This window comes from Parasteatoda tepidariorum, chromosome 1 (genome assembly GCF_982258835.1).
Source record: "Parasteatoda tepidariorum strain Cologne lab strain chromosome 1, Ptep-v5.0, whole genome shotgun sequence".
Taxonomy (NCBI): domain Eukaryota; kingdom Metazoa; phylum Arthropoda; class Arachnida; order Araneae; family Theridiidae; genus Parasteatoda; species Parasteatoda tepidariorum.
The window spans coordinates 23125249-23141266 of record NC_141755.1 but is presented as its reverse complement, the minus strand read 5'-3'; the positions used below and the strand labels follow the sequence as shown (position 1 = coordinate 23141266).

Below are 16018 nucleotides of genomic sequence, written 5' to 3'. Positions count from 1 at the left end.
AGTAAAATGAAAAGGTTGGTTCAAAGTCATTATTGACTGAATTAATACGTGTTTTACTACAATTTAGACAGGCCATGACATCCTGAGGGCTTTAGACTGATCATCTTGAAAAACTCAGAAATCTGTTTTGTGTAAAGTTGTTAAGAAAATTATAATTACTCAAAATGATGCACGCATAATTTAGACCTAAACTCTTGAAAAGAGTTTCACTTATTGTACTAAACTTCAGTATGAGCACTATAGAGAGTAAAAAATTATTCTAAGGAGCTTATACAAACGAACAATTTCTGGCGCCTCAACATTCAGCTTCTTCTTCAGTCCAGTATTATTATTTTAAAAATAATTCACTTTGGTAATTTTTAAATATTTATCAAAAAAAATTTTTATCAAAATAACCTAAACCAGTCTAAGGACAAAATTAACATATTCCGTGAAAGTATTTCAGTAGAAATGGTCAAATATGCTAAAAGGACATCGTTAAATAATTTTTTCGTTAGCAACGCCATCTATGAAAGAACTTTAGTATGCAAGTTTTGAAATTTGATGTAATTAAACACCTTGTTTCTTAGGCGGATAGCAGAAAATCATACATTTTTATCAATATCAGTTCTTCTACAATTTATTTTTCAAATCTTCAGTCATTTTTTACTTTCCAAGTCTCAACTCTTCTGTATTGGCCAAATTAAGCTGAAAGGTAATCTCACTAACTTATGGTAGAAATGCTGACGAAATACTGACGAATGTAACGAAGGGTAATGCTGACTATAATAACTGATAAGAATTCTGTAATGAAGGCTTGTAAAAGTTAATTCAAAAAATATATTTCAACAGCTACAATCATAAAGCACCCTACATTCATAATCTTAAAACATGTATTTTGTCCATAAATATTTATTTCAATACAGAATTTGGATTCATTAAATACGTGAAAAATCGAAATTTCAGCCTGCTCGATGAGGCGTACCTGAAAACCTATGCTAATCCTTTAAGCCATGCTGGAGCTTACTTTATTGGTTTTCTAGTTGGTTACATTTTAGTAGTGAAGCCGGATGTCAAAATACCTCAGGTAAGCTTTCCTCTTTTTAATTTTCATTTGAAGTATAATAGAGCTCCGATCAACCTATCCTTCGTTTACCTTCATCCACACGTTAAAAGCATACCGACATACGTTTCACCATTAATCATTATCATAGCTGATGTAACCTAGAGCCCCTGAATTAGACCGACTGACTGATAGTATAGGAGCCTTAATGTAACCCAATTACTGTTTCATCTTTGGACTTTGCGCCATTGAACTCCACATTCAATTCAGTTCAACATATTTGCTGCTGACTCAGCTAGAAAACGTTAATTAAGCAAATAAACATAAATTTATCAACGTAGTAGTAGTAGTAATTGATTTACGTTGCACTTGAATTGCATGATGGGCTTTTGATTCAAATACATGCCATTACAATTTTGATGCTCTGCGAAAGGGAAGGCTCTCCCCATTTTGATAACTCGAAGTCTTGTGAGCGAAGTCTAGCATTTTAAGTTAGAAAAATTTAACGAAGACCGATACCACAAATTCACGGTCTTTTCACAGTCTGATTAAAGAAGTTACCCAACCGCTCACTAATAGCAGCCTGTGATGCTTGATTTCAGTGCTTTACTGAGAACCGCGTCTTAAGGATCTCCCAAATGTACCAAAAATTTATATTGTATCGTTATTTAGGATGGAAAAATAAAACAAGTAAGGGTATTTATTAAACTTTGGAATTTGATTAATCCTTACCAGCTATTTGATTACGAACACTCGTGGTGGAATAAGACACAGTCTATTCCAACTCCGAAACGGCCTTCCATTTAATTTTGCTTATTTAAATAGCTATAAATCTTTACCTACTCTACTCCTCATGATGGTGCGACAGTGAACACCTTAGTGCTACCAACGTAGTCAGAGTTGATTAAAGACCGGTGACGTTTAGTCCTTTATAGCTTTTTGTTTATGTTAATTGTCAGACTGCTAACCTCTTTGGAACTGGCATTTCGTATTCCCAATAATAATAATGATCAGAATCACAAAACTTTTGTCTTGTTTGATTATCTAGATCCTTGTTATTTTACCTTAAATTATTTCGTATTCTTTGATTGACGATGTTATGGAACTCCAAAGTGAAGTTGCAAGTGAATACTTCTTTTTCTGTTAGGTTTGTATAAAGTAAAGAGCTTCAACATTTAACTCAGCTAGGCATCACAATCAACCAATCTTTTGAAATTTCTTTATGTGCATTTTCTGGAATTTTGCTATTTTTTGTACGAAATTCCTAAATTTTTTAAAAATAATTTCTCAAAATTAAAAATTTGAAAAAGTGATATTTATCATGGATACATGAACCAAAAGAACAAATTCTTGATCATTTATTTTAAAATTCCGATTGGAGGAGAGAAATTGTGGTCTTGGGCTTAGAAGGAATTGGGAGCCCCCTTATATGAACATTGATTTCAAAATGTATGCATTTAACTTCAATTTCTTCTCTAATATATTTCTCTTCGTTTTATGAATCCTTAAAAATGATAACAAACGTCGAGAGCCCCTCTTGTCCGAGTAGTTATATCGCGCTGATATTTTTGAGACATCCTAACTAAACTGTTAGCTTAACGTCATCATTAATAAAATACGAAAGCACAGTCATTGTCTTAAAAAAGTAGAACTGTACTTATTTTATCTAAGATTTGTAATTTAGATTTATTTCATTCTAAATATTTTTTAATTACCACATTAAACTTACCGCACTTAGTTTTAAACTTAAATTCGAGTTAAAAACTGGATCTAGAGAAAATGTTTATGCAATGAAATTAAAAGAGTATTTGTTGCATTGTCTTGTATAAATATTTAATATATTATAAATTATTTTTTTCAGAAATTCCAAATACTAGGATGGTTTGTCGCTGTGTTTTTCGCTTGGTTTACCATGTTCTACAATTCAATAAGACTATATTACGGTGAACCTAGTGATTTAGAGCTTGCAATTTACGGAGGACTTTACAGGAATACATGGGTTTTAGCAGTTGCCTGGATGACTTTCTGTTGTTGCACTGGCCGAGGAGGTTAATGCTTTCCTACATACCAAATTATTAATTTATAATAAAAAGATAATTTATTTTAAATTTCGTTTATACCAAACTATAAATTTGCAAAAAATTGCACAATAACTTATTTTACGTTTTATTTTATAATTTATACCAATATATATGAAATGCTTTTAAAATGTTTTATAACTTATATCGCCAAACGCAATTTGTTTTCGCACATGTAAAAAATTACCATGTCAACTTTCGAAAACATAATCTGCTTAAAATTTTTGAAAACTGAGGTAGAGTTTAAAAATTATCTACATCAAATTTTTGTAAACTGTGGAATAGTTAAAAACTGCAGTAAAAATATCTACTTAAAGATTTTGCAAATTATTCTAAAATTAAAAGCTATAAAAATTACCTATTTGAATGTTTTGAAATCAATGGTAAAGAGTTATCCGAAAAAAATCTACTTGAAGTTTTTTTTTTTTAAAAATTAAAAAAATATGGTGTGACCTAAGATTTGTTTTTAAATTTTGAAAAATAACGAAATTCTGAAATACTGAAAAAGTAATTAATTGCAGCAGCTCATAGTTATACTTAAGCAATAAACTTTCCTAACTAATGAGAAATTAAAAGTAAAAAAAGTGCTTCATTTAAAAATAGACAATAATAAAGTTAAACTTAAAACCAAAGCATAAAGGTGAAAAAATTTTTTTATTTGTTTGTTACTTTATTTATTATTTTTATTTATTTATTTACTTCTTCGAAAAATAGAATCGGAAATTTGTTAATCATACGATCGAAAACTCATATGAAACGAAAACAAATTATTTTGTTTCTAATTATTGTTGAATTTTTTTACAGGTTATATCAATGCATTTTTGTCGTGGTCTCCATGGGTACCTTTAGCAAAACTTACACTCCTCATATACCTTATTCAACCTACTTTACAATTACTGTTAACTGGTGTTTTCAAGTCACCGCACGAGTACACACACTATGAGCTAGTAAGTTCACAATTATGGATATGTATAAATTATAAATTAATCTTTTTTCAAATAAGTAAGGAGATTATGAGCTAGTACGCTCATAAATATGGATTTGAATAAATTATAAATGAATCTTAATGCGAGTTAACATATTATGATCTAGTAAGTTCATAAATATGGATATGTGTAAACTGTAACTTATTTAAAGTTAATATTATGAGTTAGTCAATAAACTGGATATTCCTTAAATATCAACCTTAATAAGTATTTTTAAAATTTCCATCAAAAATGAAAGCGAAAAAGCATTGGAGGTCATAAATTTTTAAGGGAGGAAAAAAATAAGAATGCTATCGCAATCTGACAAATTACAATAGCAAAAGTTACAAGAATGAATCTTCGTGATAATATTAAAATTCTTTTTTTTTATTTCCAATGAGCTGCACAATTGGTCTTGCCAATGAGCAGACCAAGTGCGTTCTCCAGAGGTGGTATCCACTCTTTCAGGACCACCACAATGGGTGAGATACCGTTGGTCATGTTAATTTGGACGTCTAGTTTCTATCACACTAGATGGCAGCACCGAGGCTCTATTTGGATGCTAAAGTGCACTAGGAATTTAATTTTGCCGGAAATGCCAAGAGCCAATAAGGCACTCCAGGGATCTTTTACATGCCGCATAATCATACGACATGGCTGCTGAGGATTTTCTGCATCCCGAAAATCTGGCGTCTGGGCCGGGGATCGAACCCGCAGATTTGGGCTCTGAAGGCCAACGACAAACCAACTGCGCCACCCAGCCACATATATTAAAATTCATTAAAACAACGTTTTAAATTACAAATGATAGAATTTTTTATTAAAACAATGGTAATCGTTTCATGGTTTCGCAATGATACACCTTCATCAGTAGGATAAAAGACAGGAAAGGTAAATCTGTTGCTCAATCAATGAACTGTGGAGTCGCAAAAGTTGTCGCGTTATATCTCGCGCTGAATTCATCGTGATGACAGTTCGTCCTGGGCACAATTCGTACAGGAGCAGTGCGTACGAATTCGGCAGAAATTCGTATGCACAATTTATCGCGGCAACAATTACTCATGAGCCTAATTCATCTCAAGCACAATTCGATGTGAATACAATTCGTCGGGGGCCCAATTCGACGCTGCCTCAACTCGACAAATCGTTGCGAACACATCGTTCTTGTGATTTCGATGAAATATCTACATAGGAAGACAAAACTCTTGCATTGTCTAGTAGAGCTAACCAAAAATTCAATTTTTGAAAAAATAAAAATGGAAAAAATTCAAACAAAATATTTTAAATGTTTTTTAATATAAAGATCGAATTCTTACACAGTATGGTGCTATCTCAATGATTCAAGACTCAGATCTTAAATGGAGCTAATTGAACGCCGCGGGCTATAGAAAAATAATGAAGACATGTGAAAACATACAATAAAAGCTCGCTATAACGAATACAGTATATTATGATAAATCTAGTATTATGACAAATTTCCAAGTGGCCATCAAAATCCTAACATTAAATTGTACTAATATTAAAAATTTTATGTTTATAAAGAGTTGAAATTTACAAACCTTCCGCTGCTACGGCAGAATTTTTATCAGGAAAATACATACTTCTTCTGTTTAACTGAGTACTATTGTACAAAAATTTTAATGAAAGATATTTTAATTTATTTCTGCTATAAATAAAAAGAATAGCAAAAAATGAACCCCTTACTTTTATGAAGTAATGTGGGTAGGATCATTGGTTAAAGTTATCTTCTTCCCAACAGAAGAAAAATATTACTGCTGTTTTTAAAATTCCTGCCTCGCACTTCAAAAAAAATACACTTTTGTAACCACATTTCCATCATTCTCCATTATTTCCCGAAATTATAACTTACTGTTAAAATTAGCATTCACATTTATCAATGGCGTCAAAAGCTATTGCACTTTATTTTATTTATCACCTTACAAATACTTCATAATTTCACCAATTCCGATTTGGAAACTAGTTGTTCAACCATTTCTGTTCTAGACACTTCTGCATTTCAGGAAGTACAGAGCTATGTAATTCAGTCTAAAATATGTAGATACAAACAGCCTATTCTAGATATGTAATTTAAATTAAAATAACTATCCATAATAAAAGTTAAATAGGTTTCGTTATAGCGGAGAAAAATGCATCTTAACTAAAAACAAATATATTTTTAAGACGGATTCATATTTTTGGTTTAAATTATAATGGGTAACAAATGAAAATGTATTCCAAACAGTGTAACTAGAAAACTCGAGCTTATTAGTGTTAATCGTACTTTTTGTACATCACCATATCTCTAAAACTATTTCAGGAAATTTTTAAAAAAATATTAGCATCAGTACTAGAAGTCATATGCAATGGGAAAACAAATTTAACCCACCCAGAGCATCAGCAACATCCAGGGACATATAAAAAAAGCCTTGCACCCTCCAATGGATCCCTGTCCATGAGGAAATGGGTGCTCAAACGTCTTTGCTAGAGAAGCCCGAAACTTTTATCAGACCCCCACCATCACCTCTGATGACGTAAATGCAGTTGCCAAACTCAAACGGTACGGGCCACTTCAAGCACATGAAGATTTCTTCGGGCAAGACCAGAATATACCCCATACGCAGATATTACCCTAAACCCAATTACCGCCACAATACATTTACAACTGTCAAGCCATTTTCTGTTTCCTTTTTGATTAAAGTTCTAAAGATACGTTTAAACGGTATGTACGGACACCCACGATTATAAACATTATAAGCTAGTAAGTATATAATCATGGATACGAACAAATGATGAATTTTTTTAGAGTCAGTATAATGACATTATGGACTATCAATTTTATTATTATGGACATGCACAAATTATAAATTAATCTTACTTCACAGACTAAACTTGTTTCAATCTAGTGTGCAGATTATTACGTTATATATTAGAAACGGAACTTATTTATAGTTAGTTAGGATATTATGAGCTAGTAAGAGCAGTATGGTTAAGGATAAATAAAAAACAAAACTTATTTCGATAGAAAATTAATGCTTCGTAAAGTCTGTTGATCCTTAAAAATTGTTCTTTAATAACGTTATTATAACCATTTCAATCACCTGTGAATCAAAACTAATAAATATTCACTTTTTTTTTTAAAGGTTATTGTTTATTTTGGCCTCCTCCTAATGGCTGGACTTTTAGCTGTTGGCTGCAATTTACTCATAGAATCTCCCTTATTGGCTATTGAAAAAATACTTCAAGAATCATTTGCTGGGCAGACTATAGTGATTGTTTCAGACACTTGTGAAAGTAACATGAACGGCTTATCAAAAACAGATGCCACAACGGATCTGAAAGATTTCAAAGATATTAAATACGAATACAGTATGGAAAATAAAGCCTTTGATGAAGTTTAGATTACCCTATACTAGAATGTACTGAGCTTCTTGCTCTGCTGATTTTATAACTTTAACATGAGTACAAATAAAAATTTCTATGCATTTTACTTTTGTTACCACATTAAATTGATTTTTTTAACATTTTCACTGAGAAACGGATTTAAAATTTATAATTTATCCGGAGGTGATCAACATTACCCATGCCACACTGCCACAAACCCGTTCATAGGGTGGGTCACATTCACACATCACACACAACAGAGGACAACACAAGAGAGAAACATCCGTGCCAGAGCAGGATTTGAACCCGCTGCCATTGGCTTCGCATTCAGCGCGCACTAACCGCTCGGCCAGGTGGCCGAGCGGTTAGTACGCCTGACTGCGAAGTGTTATTTCGTAAGTGTTATTTCGTAAGTGTTATTTCTAAGCAACACAACTTTGGCGATTTATTTTAAATTTCGATTTAAAGGATATATTTTTGTTTTTACCCTATGGCGGTATTTTTATTTATTACATTTCTATAATTTATTTATTTATTTGTCGTTTTATTTTGTGCATTTTTAATAAATATTTTTATTAAGTCAAACTTTTAAAAATAGGGTATAAAGCTACGAGTTTGGCAAAATTGTACAGTATGAAATGAAGTACTGTGTGCAGAAATAAATAAATAAATAAATAAAAATAAAATTTTAAAAAAAATAAAATTAAAAAAAAAAGAAAAGAAAAAACGACCTACCTTAATAACTTGATTTTTGATAATTGGCTTTTTGCACCCTAGGACTCAATGGTTCAGAGGCTTCACCTTCAAAAAATTAAATGCAGACGATAATTTACGTAGCGAAATCCGATACGAAAACGTATTTTCTCTTGAATCCGCTACTTTTTTTTTAAGTTACTATCTGCTCTTATGAAATATACACGTGTAAAACTCTTCTTCAATTGAAATTAAACTAAAATTAAAGAACCTGGTGGAAAACATAGAATCGAATTTACTACAACTGCAAACACTGGGTCAAAATAGGACATCTCTAAGTTTTAATTAATCTATTATTAAAAAATCCCTAAGGCAAGTATGTATTTGTTGCTGAGTGGTTTAGAGATCTTTTTTCGAACGAAGAAGTCGCCTTTCAATTCCAGTTGATGACAGTTTTTAATTTTCATCATTTCTGAATATTAAAAAACATTTTGTTTTTTATTTAAAGTGTATATAATTAAAAAATAACTGCACATTTAATTTAGCAATTATTTAAAACAAAATTTTAATCTTTAATACTTTTTAAAAAAAAAATTTTTTTTAAATATATATAATAAAAAAATAACTGCTTATTTAGTTTAGCAATGATTCAAAAAAAATTTTTTTTAATCGTTAACATTTATTTTTTGTTTGCTACATAGTTTTGTTTAAAAAAATGATAGAGAAATTGAATTGCTTTTTAAGTTAAAATACTTATTGAGATAAAAAAAAGTAATTAGATAATTTATTTCAAAGAAATTAAAAAAATATTCTGTTTCGCCTTAATAATAATTCGCCCTTTAATTATTTACTCTTCCAAATTAAAACAAACTTCATCTCTTCAATATTTCTATTTAATTTTTATTTATTTTTCTTTAGTTTTTATTTATTTCAATTACAAAAAAAAATAATAAGTGTTTTTCAGAAAAAAACTTATATTATTTATTTAAAAAATTTTTAGACATAAAAACTTAAATTAAATTAGTTATTTAAAAAAAATCGTGTATTTCAGTTCAAAAGATTAAATTAAACATTTTTAAATTTTTTAATTTCAAAAACTTAAGATTTTAAATCAAAATAATTAATCATTTAATATGCAGGGTTTCTAATAAATACTGCGTCCCTAAATAACCTCTCGTTCTAAAACTGGAAATATGGTTCAATAATAAAAATCGTTCATTTTCATCAATCATTTCATGTTATTTCTTGTAACGTTAAAAAAAAATTTTAAAATTCTTAAACGACCTCGGATATCAAAAAATGTTAATGCAAAAATTTTTTCCCGTAAAAAAGTAATAAAAATGGTAAAAAGCACGTCATCCTAATTTAAAAGTTAACTGAGATATCGATATTTAAAGTTTGTATCCTATATTAAGGAGAACTTATTCTTGATGCTTGTTAGACTGAAACATCGAGGAAATGAATGATTAGAAAAAGAATAAACGACAGTGAAAATCGTTTGATAGAAATGATATTGTAATTAGATCTACTCATAAAATTTAGGATCTTTTTTTAATATTTTATTATTTTGAAAATATTAGTTTGTAAGAGATATAGTAGTTTTTTCGTTTTATTTGGTATTTTTGACAATAATCGAGACATTTTGCGTTAGTAAAGGGATTAATAATAACCATCATTATGAATATTTCTCAATTTTCAAAAACGCTTGTGGTAAAAGAAATTTAAAAAAGTAAAAACCCATTTTTTTATCGTTGCGTAGTAAAATTGATTATAGGATATATAAAAAAACAATAAATTAAAGAGAAAGTCATGTAATCAAATATAGAAAATTTTTCACTTAGAGCATCAAATGATGGATAAGTTCATTGTCCAACTAAAATAGTTACAGCACTACAGCGGTTGTCTGGAGAACATAAAAAAAATTTTTTATATCATTTATTGCATAAAAAGAAGTAAGATTACTCCTTACCATCAAGTTTTTTTTTATTTTTAAATTGCTTAAAAGTTAAAAATATATATTTTAATAATAATAAATTAGAAATATATTATTAAAAATATAATTTTTAAATTAAAAACATAAAAAATAAAGTTTAGTATCATGTGGAAAAATGTACTGCAGAAAATGAGTCATTTTATTAGAAATAATAATGAAATAAAGAAATCCCATTTAAATATTACTAATGTGACGGAAATAAGTAACTAGTACTAGTTAATAGTTTATTCCATTATTGTTTAAATTTAAGCAAGGGCAGTCATGTGAAATATTTATTAGTTTTAAAAATTATTATTTTTAAAGTTTGTAAAGTGTTCGAAAAAAAATCTTAAAAATTTCACACATTTGTTAACTTTTTAGTTATTATAGGAAATAGGGATATTTTTTCTTAAATAGGTAAAATTCAAATCACCGCTTTCAAGCACTTGGGGGGCATCCAAGCACTTTCCTTATCGTGATCTGTGCCAAAATAATCGTCCAGTCATTCAAAACAGTGCGATGGCCGGCCGCGAGCACCCTCGAGAAACTAAAAAAATAACACAGAAAGGGAGCAATTCATGTTTTTTTTCCTCTAAAAAATTTAAAATCCATTTGGAGACTGTCATTAACGTGACAGGTCACAATACGGAAATAACACGGTTATTTGATTTAAATTTTTAACATTTATTTTTTAAATTTTTTTATTCACAATTTTTTTAAATATACAACAATATAATTTTTATAAATTATTATTATATTAATTATGTATCTAAATTTTTATAAATAATTTAGAATAAAAAAAAATAGCATGTTTGTTTTCTGTGTATTTTAAATTAACAAGACAGGCAGATCACAATTAATCTCAAAAGAATTCCAATAAAGAAATTAAATAAAATCTACTATCAGAAAATAAAAAATTTGCCAAAATGTATAAATAAAAATATGTTAAATGTTTAAAATATGAGCATTGTTGATGAATTCTTTGAAACCAATGAGTTCAATGCGTTCTTTTGAAGTGGAGTAATGTTCTAACAATTTAGGGTATTACAAATGACAAATGGATCATGAGTTTTGGTGGCCATTATCAGCACTAGCATTTATAAAACACCCAAAATGACGATCTAGTTTAGCCTTACTTTTTTATCACAATACGAACAATAAACTCAGCGACGAGTTTAAACTTAGGAGAAACTGTTTACCGCTCAGAAAAACAAACAGATCTAAATTAACCCAGAAATAAGTAGTCGGAAACTGTAACTGAAGCACCAACTGAAAAATCTGAAAAGTATACAAATAATAACAACAACTCACGATAACTATGAAAGTTAACAAAACAATCTGTTTAAAAGTGACCAATGTTTACATTCGATATTTGGCATCAATAGATTAGTGAAAAAACAATCCAAACAAGTGTTATTTCTAGTTATTTTATCGAAAACTTTTATGCTTGTGAAAGTTATAGCATAATAATTGCTATTGCGAAATGGAATGCAGAAATAAAGTAAATAGTGCATTTTTAAACTGGTAATGACACGGAAAATAATGGATATAAAGCCTGCTGAAATTGTGAATATTAGAACGTCTGTTGTAAAACGCTATAATTGTATTGTCTGTGGTAAGAATTTCCCAACACATTTTAAACTGGTATGTCACTGTCTTATTCATACAGGAGAAAGACCTCATGCGTGCGAGATTTGTGGAAAAACATTTCGCCTCAAAGGACATCTTAAAGAACATTCAGAAATGCATTCAAATTTAAAAGCCCACTGTTGTGATGTGTGCAATAAGTCATTTTCTGTAAAACAAAGTTTAAAATCCCATAAGAAAGTCCATACTGGTGAAAGACCTCACTCATGTGATATTTGTAACAAAACATTTTGGAGGTCATGTGACTTAACTAGTCATAAGACAGTACATACTGGTGAAAAGCGTTACTCTTGTGAGGTATGCTCTAAAAAGTTTTCAAGAAAAAATAATCTTAATGAGCATTATCGTATTCATACTGGTGAAAAGCCTTATTCTTGTACTGTTTGTCAACAAAGCTTTATTCGCCTCAGTCAAATGAAAAGGCACTCTGTAACACATTAATCTCTCTATTTTAAAATATTTAATTTATTATTTTATGATGCATTTGTAGGAAATCTTTTAGTATTACTGAGAAACAAAAAGCGGTCAAAATTTCCTTATCGTAACGCTGGCAGGGATCGATATGAGAATTTTTTTCTCTGCTGTGTACAACAGCACTTTTTCCATGATTATGTCATTGCATCTGACTCGTTGCATGCTGGTATCAGGAATAAGTTGTTTTTCTTTGCTAAATATGTAATGTACTTCAGGGGTCTGTCCAAGCCAAATTTAATACCGTTTAGGGGTACCTTCGCAAATTCAACTTTAAAAAAAACGGTAGTTTCACAAAATACCTACTTTTTCTTAAAATTTTATTTTTGTGTCTCGTAAGGAATGATAAATCTATATTTTTACAATATTTTTGTGTTGATTTTTTAATATAATTTTTAATCTTCACAAATTATGTCTAAATTTTCACAAAATAGGTACCTCTCAGAGAAATCTAGACAGACTCCTGTACTTTTTAATTTTGTTAGGTGCTAGTAAATTCAACTATATTTTTTATTTTTATATTTTTTAAGAGAACCTTGATTTTGTTTTGTGGTACAAATAACAGATAAAAAATAGTTGCATTGCCTGGCCAATCAATAAGTACCTCTGATGGCAAAGAAAATGTTACCAGTTTTTGTTTTTAAAACATATGCTTCAAAACGGCTATTTATTTTATTATTATATTTATATTTTTGTATCTTTATAAAGTGAGATTTATTTTTGTATTTATTTTTATACCAATTGGTTTTGTTCAGTTGATCTATTGATATAAATAAAGCAAAATGTTTAAATGTATGCATGAGTGTATATGTACTGTATGCAAATCTGCAACTCTGAACCATTCTGCATCAAATTTAATGTATATGCTTTTGTTGATCAGTGTTAAAAAAAAAATTTTGAATAAATGGACCACCCTAAATAACTTTTAATCTAATGATCAGACATTCTATTACTCAATATTAATAATTTGAGAACGTGACCTCAAATATGCTAATAAATTAGTGCAGACGATATTCTAAATTACGAATTCAGACACAAAAGTGTACACATCAGGCACATAAACATACCCTTTTTCTGATAGATTTATATTTCTGACCTTAAAAAGATAGAGGGTAGTCGCAATTTGAAAATTAGGGTCTCAATAGTCTGGTCAGAAGAGCAGCCCAAATTTTGTATTCCTTACTGTTAATTTTACTTCTTGCGTATATCGCTGTGTCTCAAAAACTTTTTAAGTGACTTGAATAATTTTTGCACGCAATTATAAAATTCTGTTATCCAAAGATATTTCCATGTGAATAATAACTTTTAGTACATATTTATTATTTTTTAGTATTTAATACTTGTCGAAAGAATTTTGAATTGTAAGGTGTACAATATTTTGCTTCATTTTAGAGAATGGAACTTTACATGACAAAATACATTCAGCAAAATCAGTCGAATAGTTACTGAGAAATTGAATTTCTCAGGAGCAACCGATTTCGCTCAAATTTTGTCTTGTGAAATAATGTTATTTAAAATAATGTAATAAATTATGTACCTTACTCATCAAAGCTTTTTTTTTGCTAATATTAAATTAAATAATAATAAATATCTATTAAAAATTATTTCATGCATGAAATTATCTTTTGATAATCGAATTTTATATTTGTTTGCAAAATTTTTTCAATTCGCTTAAAAATTTCTCGAGATACCGTGAAATATGCAAAAAGTAAAACTAACATGAAGAGGTCTAAACATTGAACCACTCTCCTGAGGAAACTACTCTGACCCCTATTATACAGATTGTGACTACCTCGGATATTTTGGTGGGCAGAAATCTGAATCCATCGAAAAAATGGTAGGTTAAAACTGTATTGTTATTATTTATTTGTAATAATATTGCAATCAAAATTATATATATGTGGATGTACAGGGATTCCGCGAACCTGGAAAGTCATGGATTTTAGTATTGAACAAAATTTGTCATGATTTTGACTATTTTTTTAAAAAAATCATGAAAAGTCATGGATTTAGGTTGCTGAAAAATCTAATTTTTAAAAGGAAATTTACTCCCTCCCCCCAATTTCATGGTGTTCCAAATATCTGAATTTGTAACAAAATCCCACTCAGAGTGATATTTGATTAAAGTATAAAATGTTTTTATCGTGTTCTTTAAAAATTATGGTGTTCTTTCAAAAAATGAAAGAAAAGACATATTTTCTAGACCAAATTATCTTTTAAACTTCTGTGATTTCAGAATATTTGTTATTATTTTTTATTTTTTTATTTTATCAATTTAAAATTCTAGCTGAAGCAAGCCAGTCATTGGCGAATTTTTTTATTCTGAAATGAGAAATCAGGAGTATTTCTTTCCTTTCCGATGAACAAGAAAAGTATCTTTAGAATGTAATTCTGCAGAAGAAAAAAGTTATTTGCTTCTCTATTTTTTTCAGTTATTTTATTGCTTCAACTCTTTCTTTACTCTGTTTTTTAAATTTAAAATCTATAAATATGAAGATGCAGAGTATAACAGTTTTAATTTTACCTATCATTTCAATTAATGTTATTATAATGCTTATTTAAATTTATTGTTGTGTTATTGTCGGAGAAAATAGTAACTTCGTTAAGTCATAAAAAATTCTTGGAATAAGTCATGAATTTAAAAATCTAAATTGTAGCAGATACCCTTAATGTAACTAATTATAAACTTAAGTTTATAAAATGTCAATTTAAAAAATCTGATTTAAATGGATAAGACCTGATTTAAATTAAGTAAATTGGATTTTTTTGATCTTGCAAAGTAAATAAAATAAATCACATACTCCATTACCTCTCTTAGGTACTGTAGCACTACAGTATCTATATTAGTATGATAAAAGTAGCATTCATTACCACAATTGAGTATCACTTTCATCTTATAATAGTGTAGCAATTTTTTACAATCCTTTTAAATGGAATAGTATCATTCATTAAAAAAATTCCATGAAGCTAATTGATACTTTGTTACTAACTTAAAAATAAAGAGGAACTATTTGGAGATAACTCATGTGGCCTATAATTTCCTTTTCATGATATAATTATTACAATTACTATCTTTTCTGTACAATATTTTTAATTTATGAATAATTGTTTAAAAACTTTTTAAGATTTCCTAACTTAAACAAAAATTCCATCCCAATTTCTCTTATATATTTTTTTAAATTCAAGTATACGTTATTTGTAAATTTAGGTTAGAAATAATGTTCCGGATTAAAATTCTTTTTTAATTTTAATGTATTTTTTATATTATTTTAAGACAATTTTTTGAAGTTGGCCGTGATTTGCTAGCTGTCTTTAATTAGCAACTAGTAGGGTATATAGCTGTTTGCAGGACCCCTGTTGCTATTGACAGTAGTGATTTAAATGTTTCATTATCAAACTAACAGTAACGTTTTCTTTCTTTTTTGCAACCTCATCTTTGATTTAAATGTGAAATTTCTCTCTATATAAATATGTACACAATGCTGTTGTGTTATATCATAAATTTAATTAAAGCTATTTATAAAAATGAGTTTAAATTTATAATTCTTAAAAATATATTAAACAAAAGTAAGATATTCTGTATTAAAAACAAACATTTTTAAGAAAACAGCTTATCAAAATGTTTTGATTACTTGGACGAAATTCTGGCTCATTATCTGCTGTGCCTTTCCCTCAAAAGAGTCCATTGTGACTTTTTCAAAAAAAAATCTCTCCAAAACCTGTACAATGAGCGCGCGTAAAAGATTTTCGAGTAACATTTACAATACAA

General features: G+C 28.9%; 1 protein-coding gene across 1 annotated transcript in view; it reads left to right on the top strand.

Moving 5' to 3' along the window:
• Positions 1-7570, top strand: part of LOC107452062 (nose resistant to fluoxetine protein 6) — a 57997-nt gene extending 50427 nt beyond the window's left edge. Inside the window, exons 12-15 of the mRNA XM_016068353.4 lie at positions 946-1066; positions 2904-3090; positions 3925-4067; positions 7226-7570. Coding sequence (XP_015923839.3) covers positions 946-1066; positions 2904-3090; positions 3925-4067; positions 7226-7483 — 709 coding nt within the window. The 3' untranslated portion in view covers positions 7484-7570. The remainder of the gene's footprint in view (positions 1-945; positions 1067-2903; positions 3091-3924; positions 4068-7225) is intronic.
• Positions 7571-16018: the final 8448 nt, after the last annotated feature.